This window comes from Aotus nancymaae, unplaced genomic scaffold, assembly GCF_030222135.1.
Source record: "Aotus nancymaae isolate 86718 unplaced genomic scaffold, 86718_ANA_hifiasm-v0.15.2.pri h1tg000057l, whole genome shotgun sequence".
Taxonomy (NCBI): Eukaryota; Metazoa; Chordata; class Mammalia; order Primates; family Aotidae; genus Aotus; species Aotus nancymaae.
Window position 1 is genome coordinate 22485923 of NW_026988471.1, and position 24091 is coordinate 22510013.

The 24091-nt window shown below is 36.0% G+C and overlaps 1 protein-coding gene across 4 annotated transcripts in view; it reads right to left on the bottom strand.

Moving 5' to 3' along the window:
• Positions 1-1680: 1680 nt before the first annotated feature.
• ATAD2B (ATPase family AAA domain containing 2B) overlaps positions 1681-24091 on the bottom strand; it is a 194084-nt gene continuing 171673 nt past the window's right edge. For all 4 annotated transcript variants that reach the window (XM_064363892.1, XM_064363891.1, XM_064363890.1 and 1 more), the window contains 6 exons: positions 19240-19362; positions 15973-16110; positions 10937-11620; positions 7894-8021; positions 7428-7556; positions 1681-5095 (listed from right to left, as the gene is read on the bottom strand). In XM_064363892.1, the coding sequence (XP_064219962.1) occupies positions 5054-5095; positions 7428-7556; positions 7894-8021; positions 10937-11620; positions 15973-16110; positions 19240-19362 (1244 nt within the window). In that variant the 3' untranslated portion in view covers positions 1681-5053. The remainder of the gene's footprint in view (positions 5096-7427; positions 7557-7893; positions 8022-10936; positions 11621-15972; positions 16111-19239; positions 19363-24091) is intronic.

The window sequence follows — 24091 nt, forward strand, 5'->3', positions numbered from 1 at the left end:
TTAGTTTGCTGCTTTACTTCTAGCACCTGTGACAGTACCTGTACATGGTAGGCACTCACTATGTATTTTATAAATGAATGAAAAAGTGATTTAGGTAAATTTGAGCATTCTATATCAAGCAAATCAAAATTAGCATCTACTGAATCCAGCACTGCTTTAAATTCCTATGGGGAATATACAATATGATACTTTTCTATCTCCCCTTCCCTCATGAATTACTAAGTTTTATATATTATATTTACATAGTAACTTACTATGTTATGCAGTACAAAATATAGCTAAGTTCTGAAGAAAGATCAGAATAAGCCATATATATACATATAAAAGTGTAATATATATATAACACACACACATACACACACACACACACACACATATATAAAGCTATATATATATAAAGCTATATAGCCCTGAAATATGGGCAGGGTTTAGCTTCTGTACCAATATATCTGATGTAATCTGAAAGGTCACACACACACACAAAAACAAGAACAAATTTTGGTAAAGTGGGGCTAGACTCTAAAAAAGCCAGATAGAGATGAATAGCAAATATAATGCCAACTTTCTCTGAAGTCTTTCCTTATTTTCCCCATTCCTATAATTAATTGGTTCCTGTCCCAGAACTCTGAACATTGTGTTCCTTCTGTTAAAATCTTTATTCCACTGAATCATTACTACTGGTATACACACCAACTGCCCTGGCAGACTCTAAGCTACCTGAGGACAGGAATCTGTCACCTGTGTATCCCACATGCCTGGCACAATGCCAGGCACATAACAAACATATGAATGTGGGGCTAAGAGAGAGGATGTATATATTTTTAATAGTCACTAGATAACTTTGTAGGTGTCAGGGTACAGGGATAAGACGAAATAGATTTAAAGATTTGCCTCAGGTTTTACTGTAGTTTTGAGTCTTATGGAAACTAATACTGGATAAATAAAACTTAACTTCATCTCCAGAGTCCAAAAAACTTGATTGAGTCTCAAATTATAAGCTCTTTATGTAAACACTCCAACAGTGTTAAAAATGTTTTGCAGGTTTATTATTACTAATCTTTGATACAGACAAAAGCTGAAATTATAGAATCTGAAAAATCAAGCAAAACAAAATTTTAACTAAAATTCATCTCTTTTACTGATTCAAAAAACAAAAGGCTTTATATTGAAGAAGATCAGTGTACTACATGAACATGAAAAGGTATATCAAGGCACACTGCAAAAATAGGTAGTCTAAAGCCAAGAACATTCTATTCATTTGAAGTAAGCCCTTCAAAACTCTGGTATGAAATCTATGTCCACATTATGTGCTGTACTGTACAAAGTATGCTGATGATAACCCGATAAAAACATTTTAAACTAAATGAACCATATGACCTGATCATATGTCATCGTATAGCCTTCCAGTTAGAAAAACAAATCTCAGGAGAAATCCGTTTGCTTCTATACAACATATTTTAGACCATCTTCAACTAAAACTAAAACCACACTTTCTCAACAGAAAAAGCTTTCAGCTAAAAAATCATGAGGTATACTTAAAATCTAAAAGGAACACATAACACAACTTTTTGGGTGCTTAATAAACAGCAATATGCCTCTCTGTAAAACAGTCTAAATCAGCTAGAAAAGTAGCACTGCATTTGTAGCCAACACTGATCATGATTAAGCTAAAGAAAGACATGTTTTTCTTGTCATCTTTATTCAAGTATTTCACAGCAGTTATATTACAAATTACAGTAAATGTTCAAATTCCAGAATTCAAAAATTAAATAATTTACTTCAACTAATGTAAAATGAAGTCAAATGCAAAACATCAATTTAACACAATTCTAAATTAAAACTACAAACCCAAAATAGACCATAGTTGATGAAGTCTACTTAAACTACAAAGTAGACATAAGTGACTGAAACCAAATGGGACTCCCAAAGTCTAAGTAACCAGATGTACAGAATACGAAAGATGCGGGTACAAGTCCAAATTCAAGCTTACAATGTGATTACAAATAATAATTATAATAACAATGGCATTCAGCTACGGGACCTGACACTGAAGATACCTACTGAATAGCACCATAGCTGAACCAACTTAATCAAAAATAGGAAGAAATTACCACCCCACTCCCTAAAAATAAAATCCAGTAAACCTACAAATACATTGGCTTATGAGAAAAATCAAGTCATGAAACAACATTAAAAAAAAAAAATCACAGGTGAGATTCAAGCTCAAAAACACAATTAACTCCACAGCCGTCAGTTTCAACCCTAGTGCGGTTCCATCATCTTTAAAAAGCTCCCAGGGTCCCCACAGCTGAGCATGAACTATTGCTGGGCTATGCTGTGATACATATTTTACTCATCTGAGAGCAAGATTTTACATAGGAGCTTATCATTTATAATGCTCACAATAGGAAATAAGAACAGAGGTCAATTTGTACATATTTTTTGCCAATGCTATACAGCAAAAATGAAGAACTTACAGAAAGGTAAACAAAATTGAGTCCACTTAGATAATTTCACAAGCTGCTTTAAACTATAGAACCACCAGATATCTGTAAAATAAGCAAAACTGGTAAGTATTTTTTTTTTTTTTAATTGAGGGAAAGAAGGCCAGAGGAGTTGGTACAATTTCAGCTCATTTTTCTCCCCTTGGCATTAGATTGACTTTCTCTTTAAGACCTAAACTGTTCGAAGTGGCAGTTCCTATACTGAGGTTGCCTCCAATTACTCCATCTACATTAAGGTTAAAAAAACAAACAAACAAAAACAACTTGATCTTTTGGAAGCATTTTAATGCTGAAAATAAATACATTTCCCTTGTCAAATTCACTGATGGCTAAAATCTTAATTGTACAAATTGAGTAACCTACTAAGAAACGTGTGCGTTTTTTTCCTTTCACAAGTGCTGCTGTTACTTGAACAGAATGCTTCTGAATTAGAATAACTGGAATAAATATTTAAAAAAAAATAGTGCAGCAAGAACCTGAGACTTGCAAAAAACCCTTTTACCAGTAACTTGCTACAAAAAATCTGCTACATCTTATTTCATCAAATCTTTAAATTCTGTAACAATTTCCATCAAAATACAAAATGCTAATGTATTAGACAATAAAATAGTTTGAATTGGTATGATGGTAATAAATACTAAAGAAAACATGAAAATCCTCCCAATAATCAAATTAGAGGTTTCAAATAACCTCCCCTTTAAAATGGTTCATCGTTAATCGCACTTGCCCACCTTAAAAATACAGTGTGTCTACATGGGTAGCATCTTGACTTATATGACTAACTGAATATTACAAAAACTTCACAGACTAGGTACAAAGAAAACACATGGCATTAAAAAAAATTAAGCTAGGATTAGAAGGCGTTAGATGTAAATGTAAATGCAAAGAAGCACTTTGGATTACTGCAATAGGCTATGGCCAAAGTATGCTTTCTGCACACTACAAAGAGCCAGAGACAAGGAGACAAGTACCTTAGCTTCAGGATGTAAACTGTGGCAAAGTGATTACAGAACTCTGTAAACACTGTTAGTAACTAAAATACAAAAAGCTGAGGTAGCTCAGAATCTCTGCAGTAGTCCAAGACCATTTGCCCTAATTAAAACCCAAACTACATGTGTTGCATATATTGAAAAGACACACCTGCAGCTAACGGCTACAATGAATGAAGATATCAAGCCAACTTGTCAGCAAAATTTTCTACCTTTTTGTTTAAAAATCATCTGATAAAAAACGTCACTGCACCCTTTGTCTCTTTGCAACTGCCTAGACTGTGTTTCCAAATTTGTAGAAAGTTTTGTAAAACTAGTAACGCATAATTAATTTCAGATACGTACAATTCACAGAAATCACTCAACAAGATTCAAAATGGTTTCCAATCAAAATGAAGAGCTGTGAAGGTAAGCTTAGGAGGTGGGATTTAAACATTAATACTGTTATTTAAGGGCCATACCAGAGCTCACTTGCAATTAAGCATTTAGAAAATGAATTTTATGGAGCTTCTGACGAATTCCTCTCTTTTCTGTCCATTTGGCAAGTCCTGGCTTTAAAAGAAAATAACAATTTACTACATATGAAAATCATTTTTCTCTGGGAACTCAAACATGAATAACTATTAAATTGCCACTGGCAGAAGAAAGAATGGCCACTATCTATTTTCTAGTCATCATTGTCAGCAATACCAAAAAGTGTAGAGTTTTGTTTTGTTTTGTTTGTGTGGACTGTGTATTATTCGTTGTTGTTATTACATATTTCTTTAACCGAAACAGACCTTACAAGAAAACTTACCATTTTAGTATATTATGTGGCTTACTGGGTGTCTTGATTGAGCTTTGAGAATAAGACAGGCATTTCAGACCCAAACACTGGTTGTCTCTTAATGACAGAATAACTTATTTTCAAGGTTGTGACCAAAGAAAGCATTCTAATTTATTTGCTTCAAACAGCCCATCCTTTTAGCCTTATCTTCCTCAAATGAATAAAAAGGCACGTTAAAGGCAGTTCTTAAAAAGCCTGACCTAATTTCATCCAGTTTCTTCAGCTTCCCACCAGAACAGACCATAGCCAACTCTAAAACAGGTTTCAGTCCATTACCCAGATGGGGGGAAAAATGATTAAAGGGGTAAAATGTAGAAAAAAATATAACAAGTTGCCCACTGTTTAAACAATTCATCACAGTTAGAACTGCCCCATCCAGTTTCTTCCTGTTTGCTGGTCTGCTCCCTAAGAGAGGAGTCTCCAAAAGAGAGTGCACGAAAAGAGGAGCAGAAGCAAGAGCAGTTTCTGTAGCACCAAAATCTCCAAGCTGTGGGGTTGTATTTTTTATTTGTGGAAAATACAACATGTTTCTGAAGTTCTGTTTGGTTCTTGTAGGCTGGTTGGTTTCAGGTACCTGAGACAATAGCACCAAATTCAACAGAGAGAAAGAATGAGTAAGAGAGCACTTTACACCAAGGCTCTGCACGTAATTGGTGCAATTTGAAATTGAATGGCTCAGAAGACTGCTCTGTCAGGAGCAGATTGGAGAGGATAAACCACTCATCTTGAAAAGTTCATAGGAATGTCTCAAACATATGAACTGTTCTTTCCATCTCCTATAAAAGGAAAAAAAAAAGCATGTTATCTATTAAGGGAAAGACAAAAGTGTTTCTCATTATGGAAGAATTCACTTTAAATTTTTAGGGAATGAATTTGAGATAGAGATTAAACTTTGAATATTTTCCTGATTACAGTACCATAGCTAATTAAGACTATCTGCCCTAGACACTTCCAAGTACCTCCTATTTTATATTTAGGGTAATAAGGATGATGATGATAGTCACACTGAACGAATAACATTATGCCAGTAGTATCAGTATGAGGTATAAGTAATATAAATATAAGGATGGTGATAGCAACACTCAATGATTAACCTAGGCCAGATATTTACTAGGAAATTTCTATATATAAAATACATAAATATAAGTAAATATTTGTATTTATATATATGCATATAATTTATATATATAGTTTTACTCCCATAACAACACTGAAAGTTGAACATAGGTATTACTATGAGGCCCATTTTACAGATAAAAAAACTGAGGCACAGAGGGGATAAATAATTTGACAGTTAACAGATGGCAGTCAGGATTTGAATACAGGCAGCCTCACTCCAGACACTAAGCCCTTCCTTCTTCATTGTATTTCACTAACTCCCAAAGCAAAATGAATGCATTCTACATAGTGAAACTTATGCCAAAAAGCAGAATGCATTGTGTTTCCACTTCTATCCACTCCAACCAGAGCTGAAAAGACAGGGGAAGAAAAGCCAGAATGAGTGGCTTCCATCACCACCACCATGAAAGCCACTCATTGCTGATTCTGCTATCAATCCCTTCCCTCCCTAAATTAGGCCTTTAGATTATTAGGGTTCCACAGAGATGTTTCACTGGTGAGGAGTATTTGGTGCATTCAAGCTAATAAAACTACAACCATATGAACAAAGAAGTTCTAGAATGTAAAAAATGTGAAGAACTCTACCCCGCACATTTTACTCAGGTGGGCAAATGTCAAATACATCTAAGACACTTGCACTTTTTTCCTCCCTTAAAACAGCTCCAAAGAAATTCTATTCTATGTCTCTGCAGAATTAATAGGTTGTATTAACAGATCACCATCTGATCAACAAAAATCACTCCTGCTAAATGTTTTATCATATATTGCCAAATAAGAAAATCAAATTATAAAACAAAACATACAATATGACCCCAATTTAAAAACATATATTCATACACTTATACAAATGGTATGTACATCTAGACATTTTAAAAGGTTAGAAGATATTCTAAAAGATTAATACTGACTAGTTCTCTCTAGATGGTGGGATATAAGTGATGCTTTCTTTTCTCATTTGTGTTTTCCTGTGATGTCTATATATTATATGACTTAGTACAGCTTTGTAAAAATGTGATTACAAAATAATTTTCAAATGTGCACTTGCTTTGATTCAAATCCCTTATTCTTTATTACACATGAAAAATAACTATATCCTTTACATATAAATCTTTAATATACTAAAAATATTCCTTGATAGCAGAGATTTTGTCTTACTCATTTTTTTTGCATTTCAAACACCTAGCACAGCATCTGGCACTGCAGGTACTCAATAAACATTTAATAGACCACCAGATAAACAAGCTAACAGGCAAATGAACAAAGAGAGTTGAATTAAGTCATTTAGCCATTTTGTGGGTAGATGAGTGATTACAATTTGCTCAGATTACCTGAAAAAGCAGAAGTGTGGTTTAATGATGGAAATTATATAAACAAAGATATAAGCTTAAGCTCATATTTATATGGGAAGAAGTTCCCTTGGTTCAGAGTTGTCTAGAAAGGGAATGCTTCATCTCTAAAAGCATCTAAGCAAAAGGACAGTCATTCCTTCACATGGCTAATTTACAGGAGTAGATTTGACTAAACAAGATGACTTCTGAGTTATCTGTCAATTAATGGCAAATAGGTCTCACTGCCCATGCCAACACCTTTACATCAGCAGTGGCTGCCTAGGAAGCAGTGATAAGGAGTGTGGGGCCATGACCACATCCAACAAGCCCAAGTGATAGGCTCAGTCGGCATGTCAGTTATAAGCAAGTAAGGAGAGAATTGTAACATACTATTCCTGCATATTTACCAACCCAGAACCATGGATTTCTGCTTTGACAAAAAAGGAACCCCAGATTACTTCTTTCCAGAGACAAAATGGTACGGAAAGCCTTTATTCTTCAAACTATAACTCTTTATGATTCTTCTTATCTTAAATCTTCAAAACATTCTTCAGTTACTTGGTGAAAGACATAGATGTAGGCAAAATAACTTTTTTTCTTCTTTTCTTTGAAACAAGTAAAAGCACATTATTTGTATTCTACAGATAAACTAAACACTTACCTCTACAAGTCGTGATTTGTCATAATCTTTACGATGACGGTAGATGCACTGACTAAGAAGAGAATATAATCTCTCAAGCTGATCAACTGCCAGATTGCTGCTTTTATCTACCAATAAATCAAGCAATTTCTAAGAAAAAATAGAAGAAAAGAGAATAAAATGTAATTTGATTTCACTAGTCAAACTGAAATTGGATATTCAAATGGCTATACAAAAAGTACCATAAAGCTAGAATGTACAGTGAACATGAGGTTAAAAGATTCAAAAGCTTGGAACTATTCCCTTAGACTATCTTGGACTATTTCCGTATCTTGCAACTCCTTAAAATACACTTAACTTTTTTTTACTGGAAGCTCTGAGGCATTTATAGTCCAGGGTTAAACACGAAAACTAGCTTTATTCAACTGCCTACAAACACATTCAAATCTCCATTCATTCATTTAAAACTGGGAATAGCTAAGCTTACCTTCAATCTCTCACGATCAACTACAAGAGGAGGCACAGGCTCAGATGGCTCTTCTGGAACCAGTTCCAGGCTTGTCGTTTTTGCCTGCTCTAAAATTAATTTACGGTATTTCTTTACTTTAGAAGCACCTACAATTGAGATAAAAAATACACTGCAGCAAGTAAAAGTTAAGAAAAGTCAGTCTGAAGCAACAATAAATTATTTTACCCACCACAAATCCCTTTTGGAATGAGGAAGGATGTATTCCTAAGCGATTTTTTTTAAAGCAACCCTTTTAATTGGTAAGACTAGGTAACCCAAATTAAAGAAAACTAAGCTACAACTTAAAAAGCCAAGCCGGCCGGTGGCTCATGCCTGTAATCCCAGCACTTTAGGAGGCCGAGGGGGGCAGATCCTGAGGTCAGGCGATCGAGACCATCCTGGCTAATGTGGTGAAACCCCATCTCTACTAAAATATAAAAAATTAGCCAGGCATGGTGGCGCACGCCTGTAGTCCCAGCTACTCAGGAGGCTGAGGCAGGGGAATCCCTTGAACCCGGGAGGTGGAGGCTGCAGTGAGCCAAGATCCAGCCACTGCACTCCAGAGCAAGACTTTGTCTCAAAAAAAAAAAAAAAAAAAAAAAAAAAGTCAGGTCATACTAGAATATCACCTAATAAGCATATCTGCAAAAAGAAAGATAAAAGCAGTCTTCACCTCTAAGCACTCATTTAAAAACAGTCTTCACTCCATGACAGCTATCATTTTACAACTGGGAGCTTTCAGAACCAGAAGAAGTGAAGCAACCTAGAAAAGCAGATACTAACAAAAGTAGGGCCCACCTGTCTACACATTTGCCTCCCAGCCTAAAACATTCGCTTCAGCATTGCCTGAAATTTCTTATCTTTCTGTTACACTGCCTAAAATTCTATTAGAAATTGATTTGGAGTTTAACATTTTTTTCTTAAAAATATAAACCCACTAAAAGTGTAATAGGACTGGTGTTCTTTCCTACCTTAGAGTAAATTAGTATAATCTAATAACTTTCCTTCTAACATTTTGCTGAGACCAGCCACACTAAACAAACAAATTTTAAGGTGGCTAAGCATAATTTCACAGACCCAGGCACTTAGAGGGGTCAAAAGCGTAGGTAGACCATGAAGCCCTATGCTCCCCTAAGTAGGACTCTAAAGAGGAGGCTGAGGGAAGGAACACAAAGACAAACTTAGATTGTTTCAGAAATTCATACAGGATGTGGCCCATGTCAGGGACACTAAGGAGACCGTGTTTATTAAGTGTCCCAATGCAGGGACCCTTCCTCCATCCTGCATTAGTCCTTTTACTTCTTACTCCCAATTCTTTTAACTCTTCCTTCTTGTCAATGACTGCTTTATTTATAACAGCAAAAGAACCACCAAAGTGTTGCCTTCAAAAACATGTATCATGATATATCAGAGAAATTTTATATTTCAGGCTGCCTTTAATGTGAAAGACTTAATAGTTCAATTACTATATGCTAAGAGTTTTGTTAAAATCATACCGATCCTCATTACTACATCCATGGACTTTTAGAGGCCTAAAAACTCAGATTAGGATACTGTCCTGATAATTCCAAATGAAAGCTTCAGGTCAAACTTTTACACAACAATTATCTTTATAGTTTTTAGGTCACCAACTGAACACAATATTAATTTAGGCCTTTTTCAGCATGCTTATAGAAATCAGCATTAAAATAGACTCCTCTATTCCCCATCCATTTGGTCTCATACCTGATTCCTTTTCCACTTTTCCCATGCTGTCATATTCATTACTTAACCATAGCTTTAACATATTTTTAAAGTTCTGTCTATCTGATAGCCTAGAATGAATACTGCTCTGAAAACTATTTTAGTATTAAATATTGAAAAGTTCAATAGGTAGCATTTAAGAACAGCAAGTCTCTCTTTATTCATTAAAGGAATTCTTAGACTTCGAATAATATTTTCCTGCTTCCTAACTCTGCTAAAGGACTTAAAATACTGGCAAGAAAAACAAAAACAAAAACAAAAAAAAAAACCTTTTCCCACATACCCGAAATCCCAGGCTGAAGCTGTGTACTCCACACAATTTAGAGAAAATAATATAATTTCAAGATACCCTCCTATAAGAGCGCCTGTCCAGGAAGGAAATGTGTATTGAGCAGGGTAGATATCAACTCACCCCAGACCCTACTATGGGCTAAAGAATAATGATAAACGAAGACAGCCTAGAAACCCTTAACTCCCTCTTTCTGCTGCTTCTTAAAAGAATCATGTAGCCATAAAAAGTCAGAAGCTGGGACAGTACTCTGATTCCCTAAGAACAAGGTAAACTTGACAATGAGCGCTCTACTTCTTTCCTCCACCACTGGACTTATAAAGCAATGACGGCTTTTAGACTGAACAGCCCTTGGATTCAACTAACAATGACTGCCTGGAATGAATATACCTTAGTATGTGCCAGTTACTATGAGAGACAATTAAAATACACTATTTATTTAATCCCTGCAACACCATTCTGAAGTTGAATTTCCTAGATGAATAAATAGGCTTGGAGAGTGTAAATAATGAGCTCAAGGTCACATGATTATAGTGAATAGGAGTGGGAATTTAATTTAGGTCTATATTGCTCTTCCGAATATATCCTACTGCTCTTATGACCAAGTCTTCTCTGCCCACACTCAGCCCATGCCAATAATTCTTCCTGGAATTCCATCTTCTTAACACTTGTAGATTTACTCAGCTTTCAGTCATAAATCCCTGAGGCTGGGGGTGATAATAAGGCAAGAGGCAGAAAAGCAAGCAGCCAGTAAAGCAATGCATTTGAAATGATATACGCTTTGAAACTTAGAGCAAAATTTGGTGTGTGTGTGTGTGCGCGCGCACACGTGTGCACATGTGATTTTCTAGAGAAAGGGATGAAATTTTAACAGATTCTCAGAGGGTTATAATTATTCATCAACTTTTACTACTGGGAACCAGATAAAATATGTAATGAATTAACTCTGGAGTTTAAACCTTCAGAAGATTTTTCAAATATTAGCTCTACCTTCTTTATCCAGTTCTGCATCTTTAACCTCCACATCAGGGCCAGGTTCTAACTTCTCATTATTGCTACATTCCAGTGCCTCTAGTTTCTCAGGATCATCTCCATGATTTTCAATCGAAGTTTCTGATTTTTCTTTTGACTGGTCCTCCAGAAGAATCTTTTGTTCAGAACTACATTTATCTCCACTATCACAGAAAGAAACTACTTCAAGCTTGCCATTCTGACACTCCAGAACTGGTATTCCTTCAAAACTGTCAGTGGAAGCCTCACCATTTAGACAGTTTCCTTTAAGGAAAGCCTCTTTCCTGGAGGTCTGCTCCGGGTTTAAGGAACTGCTGCTGTTGACGAGTAGAGATTCATTTGAACTTTCCTCCTCAGTAGATGCAAAGTTCTCTTTTGTGCCTGCTCCATTGTTAAGCCTCTGCCCCTGGTCCATGTCCATGATGTCACAGGATGATTCGTCATTGGTCATAGATAAGTCTCCAGTCTCTTCTCCATTCTCCTCATGGCAGTCAGTGCTTACCTCAAACTCTCCATTCTCTAGCAATTTCCTGTCCTCTGTATGGTTCTCATAGTCTGCAAATTTGGTGTCTTCTTCATCTTTTTTTAAATTATTAACTTTCCTTTTCTTAATAATTCCTTTACCCCACTGTGATCGCCGCCTTGATTTTCTCCGAACCCGAACTGTTTTACAAGGAAGGAAAAAAGATAGGTAGAACTTGGAAAGCAATACCAATTTTACATGTTTATTAAACAGGACCCAAAAGAAAGTAAACTCATGCTGACGTAACACACAAACAAAAACTACTTAGCTCTTGACATCCATGCTGACTAATCCTTGCAACCTACAAGTGGAATGTATATGTCAGGGATGAACTTTGCAGAATAAAAAATTTTTTTTAATTTATTTCCTGTATGAGTTTACTCAGCACTAATCTTTTCTACTATCCTAGATCCTACTTTAGGACTATTCCTAATTTTCAACATCCAGAAGCCACACACATAATATACACATTCAAAGAATGACCACACTGCCAGGCTGCCAGAAAGTCTGGGGCCAAAGCTTTGGATTTCCACCAGGAAGACGGATGTTTTGCTAGCAAAAGGTAGCTCCTAAATCATGAAAGAAAATAAAGACATGATTCAATATAGCCTAACAGAACAGTTAAGGGTATCCTCACAAAGAAATCTCTCCTTCCAGAAAAAGGAATCACCCATAGTAAGTATGACCATGGATAGATGCCTTATGAAAGTTATTTGGACAATTTGGTAAGCCAACTGTTAATCTCTTCTAGCACAAACAGTTTACCCAGCAGCATAAATTTCTTGCAAATTTATTTGAGAATATGTAGGAAAACTAAGCCCTCTGCTATCAAGGCAACAACAACAACATAAACAAAACACTGAAAATAAATACTTGGTCACTTATGTCAAAAGGGAGGCCTCAAAAGTTGTCAGAACTATACTCTTAGATGTTAGAAATTATCATGAGCTTTATGAGTAGGCAGCTGGGGCCTCCAAGTATTAATGGACCCTGGAATTTTTAATTTCTCACATATGTATCAAATTGAGGTAGATGGTTAAGCAAGTCTACCTCATTGTCCCTTAAATAAACAGAAAGTTAACTTTTATTTAAAAATTTGAGACACTTGCATAATACAGTTAAATGTTCTTCAGAACACTTAAATACAAAAATTATTAAACAAATCACTTAAGCTGGAGCTGAATCACTTCTGGTATCTAACCCCAAATTCTAAATACTAGTTTGTTGAAAGAATCAGAGAATAAAAATACTCATTTTTTCTGTGGTTATAAACGTAATAATTTTAACTTTAAAAAAAAGACAATATATATGTTTAATATGTCACAGCTGAAAAGCTTCCTGGGCAAATATAATTTTTACAGAAAATATAGGCTGGGCGTGGTGGGCCATGCCTGTAATTCCAGCACTTTGGAAGGCCAAGACGGGGGGATCACAAGGTCAGGAGATTGACACCATCCTGGCCAACATGGTGAAACCCTGTCTCTACTAAAAATACAAAAATTAGCTGGGTGTGGTAGTGCACACCTGTAATCCCAGCTACTCGGGAGGTTGAAGCAAGAGAATCGCTTGAAACCAGGAGGCGGAGGTTGCAGTGAACCAAGATCGTGCCACTGCACTCCAGCCTGGCAAGAGAGAGAGACTGTCTTAAAAAAAAAAAAAAAGGAAAGAAAAAGAAAATATAAATACGAAATCACTAACTGTAGGGTGTTTAATTCATAGTTTTAAAACTTTGTAGAGACAGAAAGGAATATAGTCTTTTAATGACAATCCTTGTTTCTTATATTCACACTGTTCAATATGAATTTAGAATCTATCAATAGTATATACTGTGTTTACATACTTCGTTCATCCTTTCATCTTTAATCCCTACTGCGTCTCTGTAAATTCACCAATCTATTAACAAGAAATTCACAAGAAATGGATAAATTTAGTTACAAATATTACTCTTCTTTCTTATCTAAGAATATATCTTCTAAAGGTTTCTGAAATCATCTCCAAAATTCAAGTTATTTAGTCATTTGGCTTAACATGTATTTTTCCTTCAAAACTGTAATCCTGCTGGCACTACCTTTTCATTCTTTTCCCGTATTAATTTCTATTTTTACAATTTAAAGTTACAGGGTAATTAGTATAGAGAAGAAAATTTCTGTATTAATCTACTGTTAAAAGCTGGTACACAGGCTCAGGGGATAGGCATTTGTAAACATCCCATTAGCTATAAGAAAAACTAATCTAGTCCATATAAAAAAATGAAAAGCATTCAGCTTGCTCTGACTCTGAAAGGTACAGCTATTAGGTTTTTACTACCTGACAGGCCATTCCTGACACTGTAACCTCTCTTATTCTCCAACCATGTAACTGAAAGCACAATAGGTTTCCTTTTTCTTTCCTAAGCCATGATACTAGAGCAAAATGAAGCTGAACTCTGCTCAATTAAGAATCGCCTCAATTACCTGACATGTTGTACACTAAGCAACGGCTGGAAGTCCCACTGAAGCAAGTTACTCCAGGATGCTTTCATCCTGGCTAATACTATAAGAGAAAATATTCTTAATCTTTGGGAAGTAGGATTGGAGGTATTTTTCTCTTCCTTATATAATTATTTCTAATGGTTGGTATAATTTTGGCAAAATAAGAGAAACAGATCACATTAGCTCCACAAGAAGAGATTTTTGTTTTAATCACTGATGTATCTTCATCATATCTGGCAAGTGGCAAGAGTATATATTAGTATTTGTGGACTTAATGCTTAATATCCCACTAAGTCCTTTCTCAAACTTGCTCACATTAGTGGCTCATGCCTGTGATCCCAGTGCTTTGGGAGGCCAAGACAGGCGGATCACTTGAAGTCAGGAGTTTGAGACCTGCCTGACCTGGTGAAACCCCATCTCTACTAAAAATACAAAAAAATGAGTTAGGCATGGGGGTGGGAGCCTGTAGTCCCAGCCACTTGGGAGGCTGAGGCAGGAGAACTGCTTGAACCTGGGGAGACAGAGGTTGCAGTGAGCCAAGATCATGTCACTGCACTCCAGCCTGGGCAACAGAGCAAGATTCTGTCTCAAGAAAAAGAAAGGAAAAAAAAATACATACACACACACACACACACACACACACACACACACACACACACAGCACTTCCTTCATCAGGGTGCTCTGTGTGAAAAGTCCATTTAGACACATGATCTTTACAGTCAATTTTTATAGCGTCACTGAGTTTGTTTCCAAAACTAAGGCCTAAGGAAAGCAACTCTGCCTTAGGGACATTCAGATTTATGATTTAAGTTAATGTAAAACAGAAAAATGATGGGTCACATATGCCATCTACTGGTAAGAGAAAACAAAACTCATATTTGTAGATTCAAAAAGTTTTTAAAATTTTTAAAGGTACTTATAACTTCTTAAAGTGAAGCATTGAGGCATTTCAGAGATCTGATTTTTGGATTAGGGATGCTGAACTGATAAGTACAATGCAAATATTCTAAAATCCGAAAAAATACAAAACACTTCTGGGTCCCAGGCATTTTGGATAAAGGATACTTAACCTGGATTACCATCTTTATACCAGAATAACAGCATGTATCTTCAAAGAAGGCTATCTTTAGTGAAACATAAGGACTATTATTAGAAAGATGCTTATTAACATTTGTCTTTTGGAAATATTATAGATGAACATGAATGAGTACAATTGAAAAAAATCTCTGAATTTTCCCTTTAAATACATCTCACAAAAACTACAAAGAAGGCTGTGCCGATTTTTCAAACTGAGCACAAAGTAGTCTCTCAGAAAAATCAACTTCCTGTTGCCACATCACCCATGTCTACATGTGGGAGTATCCATTTCCCACCCTAAAGAGAATATCACGCATAATGTACAAGAAGGAGTGGAAGATGAGGACAGGGGTGGATAAAATTCTACTGGCCACATTGCTATCCAAAAAACAAAGTTTGAAACTGAAAATATTCAAGCCTAGTTCAATTGTCATAGCAAATAATACTGAACAGGGATAGAAAACAACAAATAAGGTTAAGAAATATATTTCTGGCCAGGTGTGGTGGCTCACACATACAATCCCAGCACTTTGGAGGCAGAGGCAGGCGGATCACAAGGTCTGGAGTTCAAGACCAGCCTGGCCAATATGGTAAAATCCCGTCTCTACTAAAAATACAAAAATTAGCTGGGTGTAGTGGCACGTGCCTGTAGTCCCAGCTACTTGGGAGGCTGAGGCAAGAGAACTGCTTGAACCTGGGAGGCAGAGGGTTGCAGTAAGCCAAGATTGTACCACTGCACTCCAGTCTGGGCAACAGAGCAAGACTCCATTTCAAAAAAAAGAAATATATTTCTAATTCAGCATTTACCCCACAAGTCACCTCCGAAAAGAGATTAAAAGAGTTGTGGGAAAACAGCAGCACTTTGGTTTGTACCCAATTCCTAACATATCTGCATCATTCTCAGTTGTTCTCACTGCTGGATAACATGAGCTCAAATACTCACATGCACATTTATTTGCAGAGTTGTGCCAGACATCCATTGGATTTCTTTGTTTGTGCCGAAATGCCTCTTCAACTCTAGTTTCTGTCTTCCGAGCTCCAGTACTATGAGGATTTATTTGTTCTGCTGTTACTGATAAGCCTGCAAGCCGAAGATAAGCAATACCTATTTAAATATTCCCAGCTACATAAACCAACAAGGTTTTTAAAAAATCTGAAATATAAAACTGAGTTTTAAAGTCATTAATTATACTTGGGCAGTTTGCAATTCCAGTGGAAGCAGTGTCTTTTGTTTTAAGATGAGTAAGAAACTTAGATATAAAATCATAAAAATAGAACAATCTGGCAGGCCATGTTTACACTTAATACCCAAAGAGGCCCTATTTTTACTCATTTTAATTCACAAAGGAGCACATTTTACATTATTATGACTGTGGAACAACAAGATTATATATTGTCCAAAAATATGATCTCTTGCCATCTTAGAATGTACAACAGTGTTTACAGTCCATTAAACCCCATTCCCATGACCTGTTTCAAAATGCTATTTGCTCCCTATCCCTATCCCACCACACTGCAGTCAGTTTGGTTGTCCTGTATTATCTTCCTAAGACTAATCATTCTATCTTAATTTTCTTCACTAGAGATTTATTTCTTCTATATGGTCCTTAAGTTGGTTTTTCTTCAAGTTCTCTCTGTAACCACTTTTCTTCTTACTCTAATCTACATGTTCTCCAACAAAGTACCATTGTGTTCAGGTTTTACTACTATTACATAATAATTCTCAAATCTCTATCTTTAGCCCAAACATCTCTGATCCATATATACAACTCCTTACTTCGTATCTCCAACTGAATATCCTAAAGATAGATCAAATTAAAAATAACTGGTTTATCTTCCCCTATAAATCAAAACAGTTCATTCTTATATATTCTCTATCTAGATTGTTAGAGTATTAGCATCTACTGAGTCAGCCAACCAGTAATAGGGCAGCCAGTTTTTATTCTTCCTTCACTTCACAGTGTTCTCCATCCTTGAAGCTACATCTCACTTATATTAATCTCTTCTATCTCCCTTCTTACTTCATTAATTAAAACCCTGGACTACTCCAACAGGTTTTTGTTCCCCAACAGCTTTACTGAGATACAACTTATATAACATAAAAATCAACTGTTTTAAGTGTACAATAAGTAGTTTTTAGTAGATGTATAGAATTGTAAAATCACCACAGCAATCCAATTTTAGATAACTGTCCCAGGCAACCACTTCTCCACTTTTTGTCTCTACAGACTTGCCTTTTCTGGAAATTTCATATAAAAGAAATCATACAACATATAGTTTTCTGTGTCTGGCTATTTTTACTTAGTATAATGTTTTGGGTTTTTTTTGTTGAGATAAGGTCTTGCTCCGTCACCCAGGGTGGACAGCAGTGGCATGAACATGGCTCACTGAAGCCTCAACCTTCTGGGCTCAAGCAATCCTCTCACCTCAGCCTTCCAAATGGCTGAGATCATAAGTGTACATCACCATGCCCAGCTAATATTTTTCATTTTTTGTAGAGAGAGTGTCTCATCACGTTGCCCAGGCTGGTCTCAAACTCCTTGGCTCAAGCGATTCTCCAACCTCTGCCACTCAAAATACTGGGATTACAGGGGTGAGCCACCATGTTCAGCCAGCATGTTTTTGAAGTTCATCCATGTTGTACTGTGCATCAGTACTTTGTTCCCTTTTATTACTAAGTAATATACCCTTGTATGGATATCCTATGTTTTCCTAACCCATTCAGCAAAGGACAGACATCTGGGTTGTTTCCAGTTTGTGGTTATTATAAACAATGCTCCTATGAACATATAAGTGTTTATGTGGACATATATTTTCATTTTTCTTGGGTAGATTCCTAAGAGTAGACTCACTGGGTCATAGAGAAAATCCATGTTTAACTTTATAGAAATTACCAAACCATTTTCAAATGGACTCCAACAGCTTTTAAACTGATCTCTCATCTTCCTGCCCTGGCACACTGAAACCATGCTACTTCTTGCCACCAAGGCAATTCAACCAATTCATTCTACTGCTTAAAATCCTTCAATGACTTCTCTTGCCTATGGTTATCAAACTTTAGTGAATCTAAAAACTGTTGGATAGTCTGTTCAAATAAGATTTCCTGGCTTTATATTCTCAGAGAATCTAATTCATAGGTCTAAGCTGATGTAATAGGTAGACATTTTTGAAAACATTGATCTACAAGATAAAGTACAAGCTCCTTAGCATGGCACTGCTTTATTCAAATATTTACTGAAAACCTGTTATATATCAGACAGGGTTCTAGGGACTGAAGTAGAGCTGTAAACAAGACATTCAAAGTGCTGATATCCTAAATAAGGAAGACATGACCAAAAACCAAACAATATAATGCCAAATGCTACCAAAGCCTCTATTAGATTAGGGAGTCAGGGAAGAGCTCTCTAAAATGGCAGAAGTTTCTTCATAATTTTGGTGTCCTGGACCCTACACCTCTTGAGCCCTATTTCCAGCATTCTGTATATCTTTAGCAATACCTGTTTAAAGATCTTCTAATACACATCAAGCTATTTCACACCTCTGTGCCTTTACATGTGCTATTGTTTTCTGTGCCTCCCTAGTCCATTAGAAAGAATATTTCTATATTCACTCCTTACTCTGATCAAAATGCTGGATTCTCTACTAAGAAGTCTCTTCTCTGTGCTCTGAACATGCTTGAACCAGTGATACAACACACTGTACTTGATTTGTTTAACATTTCTCTCTCTCATACTAAAATGTGAGTTCCTCAAGGACAAGATTATAAACTGAATCGACAAACCACAATTGCTAATTCTGTGTTTCTAATAACAAAATTGCATATAAATTTCAACAGGGAAGGAAAAACAATATTCCTAAACAGGCTTTTAAAGTATCAGAATGTAAACTGATGAAAAATAAAACTTTTTCATATCTAATATCTAAATCCATTTAGAAATCAATTCTTAAAAAAGATATACTCCTACAAAAGAACTAAGAAACACTTTATTTCTGTAATACCCACTATCACAGTAAAACTTTCACAGTAGGTAAAGTTTTAAAATATCTTTGAGAATGTACATAACACATTAGTATCAGAAATTAAATAAGGTTGTAACTCAAAATACATTGTTTTCATAATACCAGCAACCCTAAAGAAACATCATTCAAAGACTCTTGGCCTGACCAAAACACACTAGGCTTCAGTACCAAGTTTATTTCTACAACTTACCTCTTTTTATTCTTGCTTCCTTAATTTCCTCACAAAGTTTATTAAATTCTGGATCTAATTCAGCTGCAATGATGGCATGTGCAGTGTCCTTCAGGGTACAAGCCCTGTGCCTAATTATTTTATCTGTTAAAAAAGTTGGTATACATTTATTATGGAAACAAATAAAATAACATTAACAAAGGGCATCTTAAAAAGTAAAAGAATACAAATAAAGAATTCAAAAAATCTTAGGTTTCTCCTAAGTTGACATTGGTCAAAACTATGCTAAATAATCCAATATATTCTAAGGGTGACTTATTTTTTTAAATGTGACAAAAACAGAGAAATAAAGAAAGACTTTCTAACTTAAATAACTCAAGATGATATATACATTGTAGGTAGATCCAGGAGAGAAGCATAAACACGGTTCCAGGTAAACTATACCTAAAAATGGTACTAAAAGAAGAGCCTCTGCTTCACACTAATCCAGAATTCCCCATTCCATTCATACATAAACAATACAATATAAACAGTACCCCCAGACCTGTGCAACTCAGAAATATGAAAAGGCAAGTAATATACCAAGGTAGCTAATATTCTAACAGTATCAAGAGCAAGAATTCAAAGTTGCAAAACAACACTTGCTTTTTCCTCTCTAGTAAAGGCAAACACTATAGATAAAGTTATTTATAACTTTACTGATTAGAAAGTTATTATGGCTCATTGTGGTAATCTTACAAAACCAAACCGCACCACTCAAAGGCAACCATTGATATATTTCTTTCCAACACATTTTCTCTAAACATTCACTCAATAAATATTGTTGACTGCACCAGGGAAAGCTGGATGGTGGCCACCTGCAGCAGTGAACAAAACAGACATGGTTCCAACTTTCAAGGACTTTTTCAGACCACTACAAGAACAAATAATCTCTTATATATCCAAATTAACACCTCCTCCTTCCAAAAAAGAAAAAAACCAAAAGCAAAAAACCCTGAATAACAGCTATGAAGAAAACCTACAGGGTACTGGTGTAGGTTCCAATTAGATTGAGCAAGTCAGGAAAAATCCTCTCTGAAGAGCGGCATTTAAATTGACACTTGAAGCACACACTGGAGTAGCTACTGAAAGAGTAAAGAAAAGAAAAAAAAACTAGTGCAGGTTCGGAAAATGCTGCATGAGAAAATCCTGCAGTAAAAAGAGTTTGGAGATTTCAAGAAACTGAAAGGTAGCCTGTGTAGTCAGAACATAATAAGCAAGAGGCAAAGAGGAACCAGATCATATTGAAAGAATTTTAGATTGTATGCTAAGAGCAATGACAATCATTGAAAAGATTTGCTGTGGCTGTTTTCTGATCACTGGATTGAGGGGAGTCAAGAATAAAACCAAGAAGCATAGTCACCAGGGTTTTTTTCTTTTTTTAGTGAGAGAGAATGATGACTTGAACTAGGGTAATGGTGGTGGTGGTAAAAGACGGGACTACAGATTTGAAATGTGCTCTCAATGACACAATTTGTTGATAGATAAGAGGGTAACATAAATATCAAAGATGATTTCCTAGCTTCTTGCATGAAAAATGGGAAGATGGGCATATTATTTATATAGATAAAAAAACAGAATAAATAGGAAAGGAGGAAAAGAATGTTAGAGATTAATTTTAAAGAGTTTAGCTTCAGGCATTTCAGTTTAGAGATGCCTAAAAAATATCCCAATGAAGATACTATGTAGGCACATGAATATGTGTTAACAATTCTCTTTATGAAAAAAACCACAATGATTTTGTAATCTGCCTTATTATTAACATATTGTACTTCCCTAAGTTTGTTTAAAAATTGATCTATTGAAGCATAATAGACATATAATAAGCTGCTCAAAGTATACAATTTGATAAATTTTGACATAAGTACACATCCATAATATTACCACAACAATAAAGATAGTGAATGCACCAGGGCAGGTGGTCATGCCTGTAGTCAAAGCACTCTGGGAGGGAAAGGTAGGAGGACTGCTTGAGCCCAGGAGTTTGAGACCAGCCTGGGCAACATGGCGAGCCACCATGTCTACAGAAAAATATAAAAATTAGGCAAGCATGGTGGTGCATGCCTGTGGTCCCAGCTACTTGAGAGGCTAAAGCGGGAGGATCACTTGAACCCAAGAAGTCAAGGCTGCAGTAACCCATGTTCACACCACTGCACTCCAGGCTGGGCAACAGAGCAAGATTCTGTCTCCAAAAAAAAATGGCAATGAGCACCTCTATCATCACCAAAAGTTTCCTGTGACCCTTGATTTTCCTCCCTTCACCCTTCCCCACAGCCCTCTATTCCCAAGCAACCAAGGATCTGCTTTCTGTTGCTATAGATCAGTTTATATTTTCTAGAATTATATATATGAGTAGAATCATAGGAAATGTTTTTAATCAGGATTCTTTCACTCAGCATAATTATTGAAGCATAAAATTCATTATTTGTCCCTATTTTTGCATGTATCTGTATCTTGTTATTCGTTAGTGATGAATACTAATCCATTATATGGATATAACACAATTTGGTTTATCCATTCACATGCTGATGGACATTAGGGATAATTCTGGGTTTTCGCTATTATAAACAAAGTCATTGTAAACATTCATGAATAAACATTCGTATGAAAATATACGTTCATTTTCTTTGGGATTATACTAAGGGGTGAAATGGCTAGGTCAAATGATAGGTACAGTTCTCCAGCAACTGCAGGGGATTGGTTCCAGGAGCCCATTTCCCCTTGGATATCAAATCCCCAGATGCTTACAGCTCTCATATAAAATGAGGCAGTACAGTAAGCCCTTTATATCCATAGGTTCCAAAACCATAGATACAGAGGGACGACTATAATACATATATTTAACATTCTAAGAAACTTCTAGACTGTTTTCCAAGTCAGTTGTACCATTTTACATTCCTACCACAGTGTAGCATAGTTTCAGTTCCTCCACATCCTTAATTACATTTGATATGGTCAGTTTTTTCAGTTTTAGACAATTCTTACAGGTGTTTAATGGTGTCTTATTGTGGTTTTTTTTTTTTTTTTTTGTGATATAGGATCTCGCTCTGTTGCCCAGGCTGGAGTGCGATGGCAGAATCTCGGCTATCTTCTGCCTCGTGAGTAGCTGGGATTACAGATTTGTGCCACCACACCCAGCTAATTTTTTGTATTTTTAGTAGAGACGGGGTTGTACCATGTTGGCCAGGCTGATCTCAAACTCCTGACCTCAGGTGATGCCCACCTGGGCCTCCTAAAGTGCTAGGATTACAGGCATGAGTGACTGCACCCAGCCTGTGGTCTTAATTTGCATTTCACTAAAGATTAATGAGGTTGGCTGGGTACAGTGGCTCACACCTGTAATCCCAGCACTTTGAGAAGCCGAGGTGGGTGGATCACCTGAGGTCAGGAGTTCCAGAACAGCCTGGCCAACATGATGAGTCCCAGTCTCTACTAAAAATACAAGAAAATTAGCCGGGCATGATGGTATGCATCTGTAATCCCAGCTACTAGGGAGGCTGAGGCAGGAGAATTGCTTGAACTTGGGAGGTGGAGATTGCCATGAGCTGAGATCGTGCCCCTACACTCCAGCCTGGGTGACAGAACAAGACTTCATCTCAAAAAAAAAAAAAAGATTAATGAGGTTGAGTATCTTTTCATGTGTGCATCTGTCTTCTGTATATCTTCTTTGGTAAAGTGTCTTCAACTCTTATGTCCACTATTTAAACTGGGTTATTATTAAATTCTGAGACTTAATATTCTGGCTATAAGTTTTAGCTCTTATATTTAGGTATGTGATACACTGTGAGCCAACTTCTGTATACAGATCAAAGGTCTTTTTTTTGCATGCTGATATCGAATTGTTCCAATGCTATTGAAATTAATCTACTTTCTTCATTGAACTGACTTTATATCTCTGTCAAAAAGCAACTGATCCTCTATGTGTGCATCTATTTCAGGACTCTGTGCTATTCCATTGACCTATTTGTCAAACTTCATGCCAATATACACTGTCTAGATTACTATAACTTTGTAAGTCTTACAATAAGGTAGTATTAAGTCTTCCAACTCTGTTTTTATTTTTCAAAGTTGTTTTCACTACTCTAGGTCCTTTGCATCTTCACATGAATTTTAGAATCAGCTTGTCAATTTCTATCAAATGCCTGCTGGAATTCTGATTGGATGGTGCTGAACCTGTGGTTCACTTTGGGCAGAAATTACATCTTCATAATGTTGAGTCTTCAAATCCATAAGCATGACATGTATTTCCATTTATTTGGGTCTTTAATTTTTCTCACCAACTTTTTATAGTTTTTAATGTATAAGTCTTACATCTCTTTTGTCAGATTTATCCATATTCCATGTTATTTTTGATGTATTTCAATTTCCTGTTTGACACTAGTATATATAAAAACAAGTGTTTTATATAATAATCCTATCTCCTGCAATCCTAATTTCATTTACATGTTCTAGTAACTTCTTTAAATATTCCACAGGATTTTCTATGTAGACATCATATGTCTAAAGACAAAAAGTTTTACTTCTTTCTTTCTGGAAGTAGGGATGCTTTTATTTCTTTTTCTTAGCTTACTGCATTGGCTGATGTGGTGCTGAGAAGAATGTATATTCTGTGGATTTGGGGTGGAGAGTTCTGTAGATGTCTATTAGGTTTGCTTGGTCCAGATCTGAGTTCAAGTCCTGGATATCCTTGTTCATTTTCTGTCTCATTGATCTGTCTAATATTGACAGTGGAGTGTTAAAGTCTCCCACTATTATTGTGTGGGAGTCTAAGTCTATTTGTAGGTCGTTAAGAACTTGCTTTATGTATCTGGGTGCTCCTGTATTGGGTGCGTAT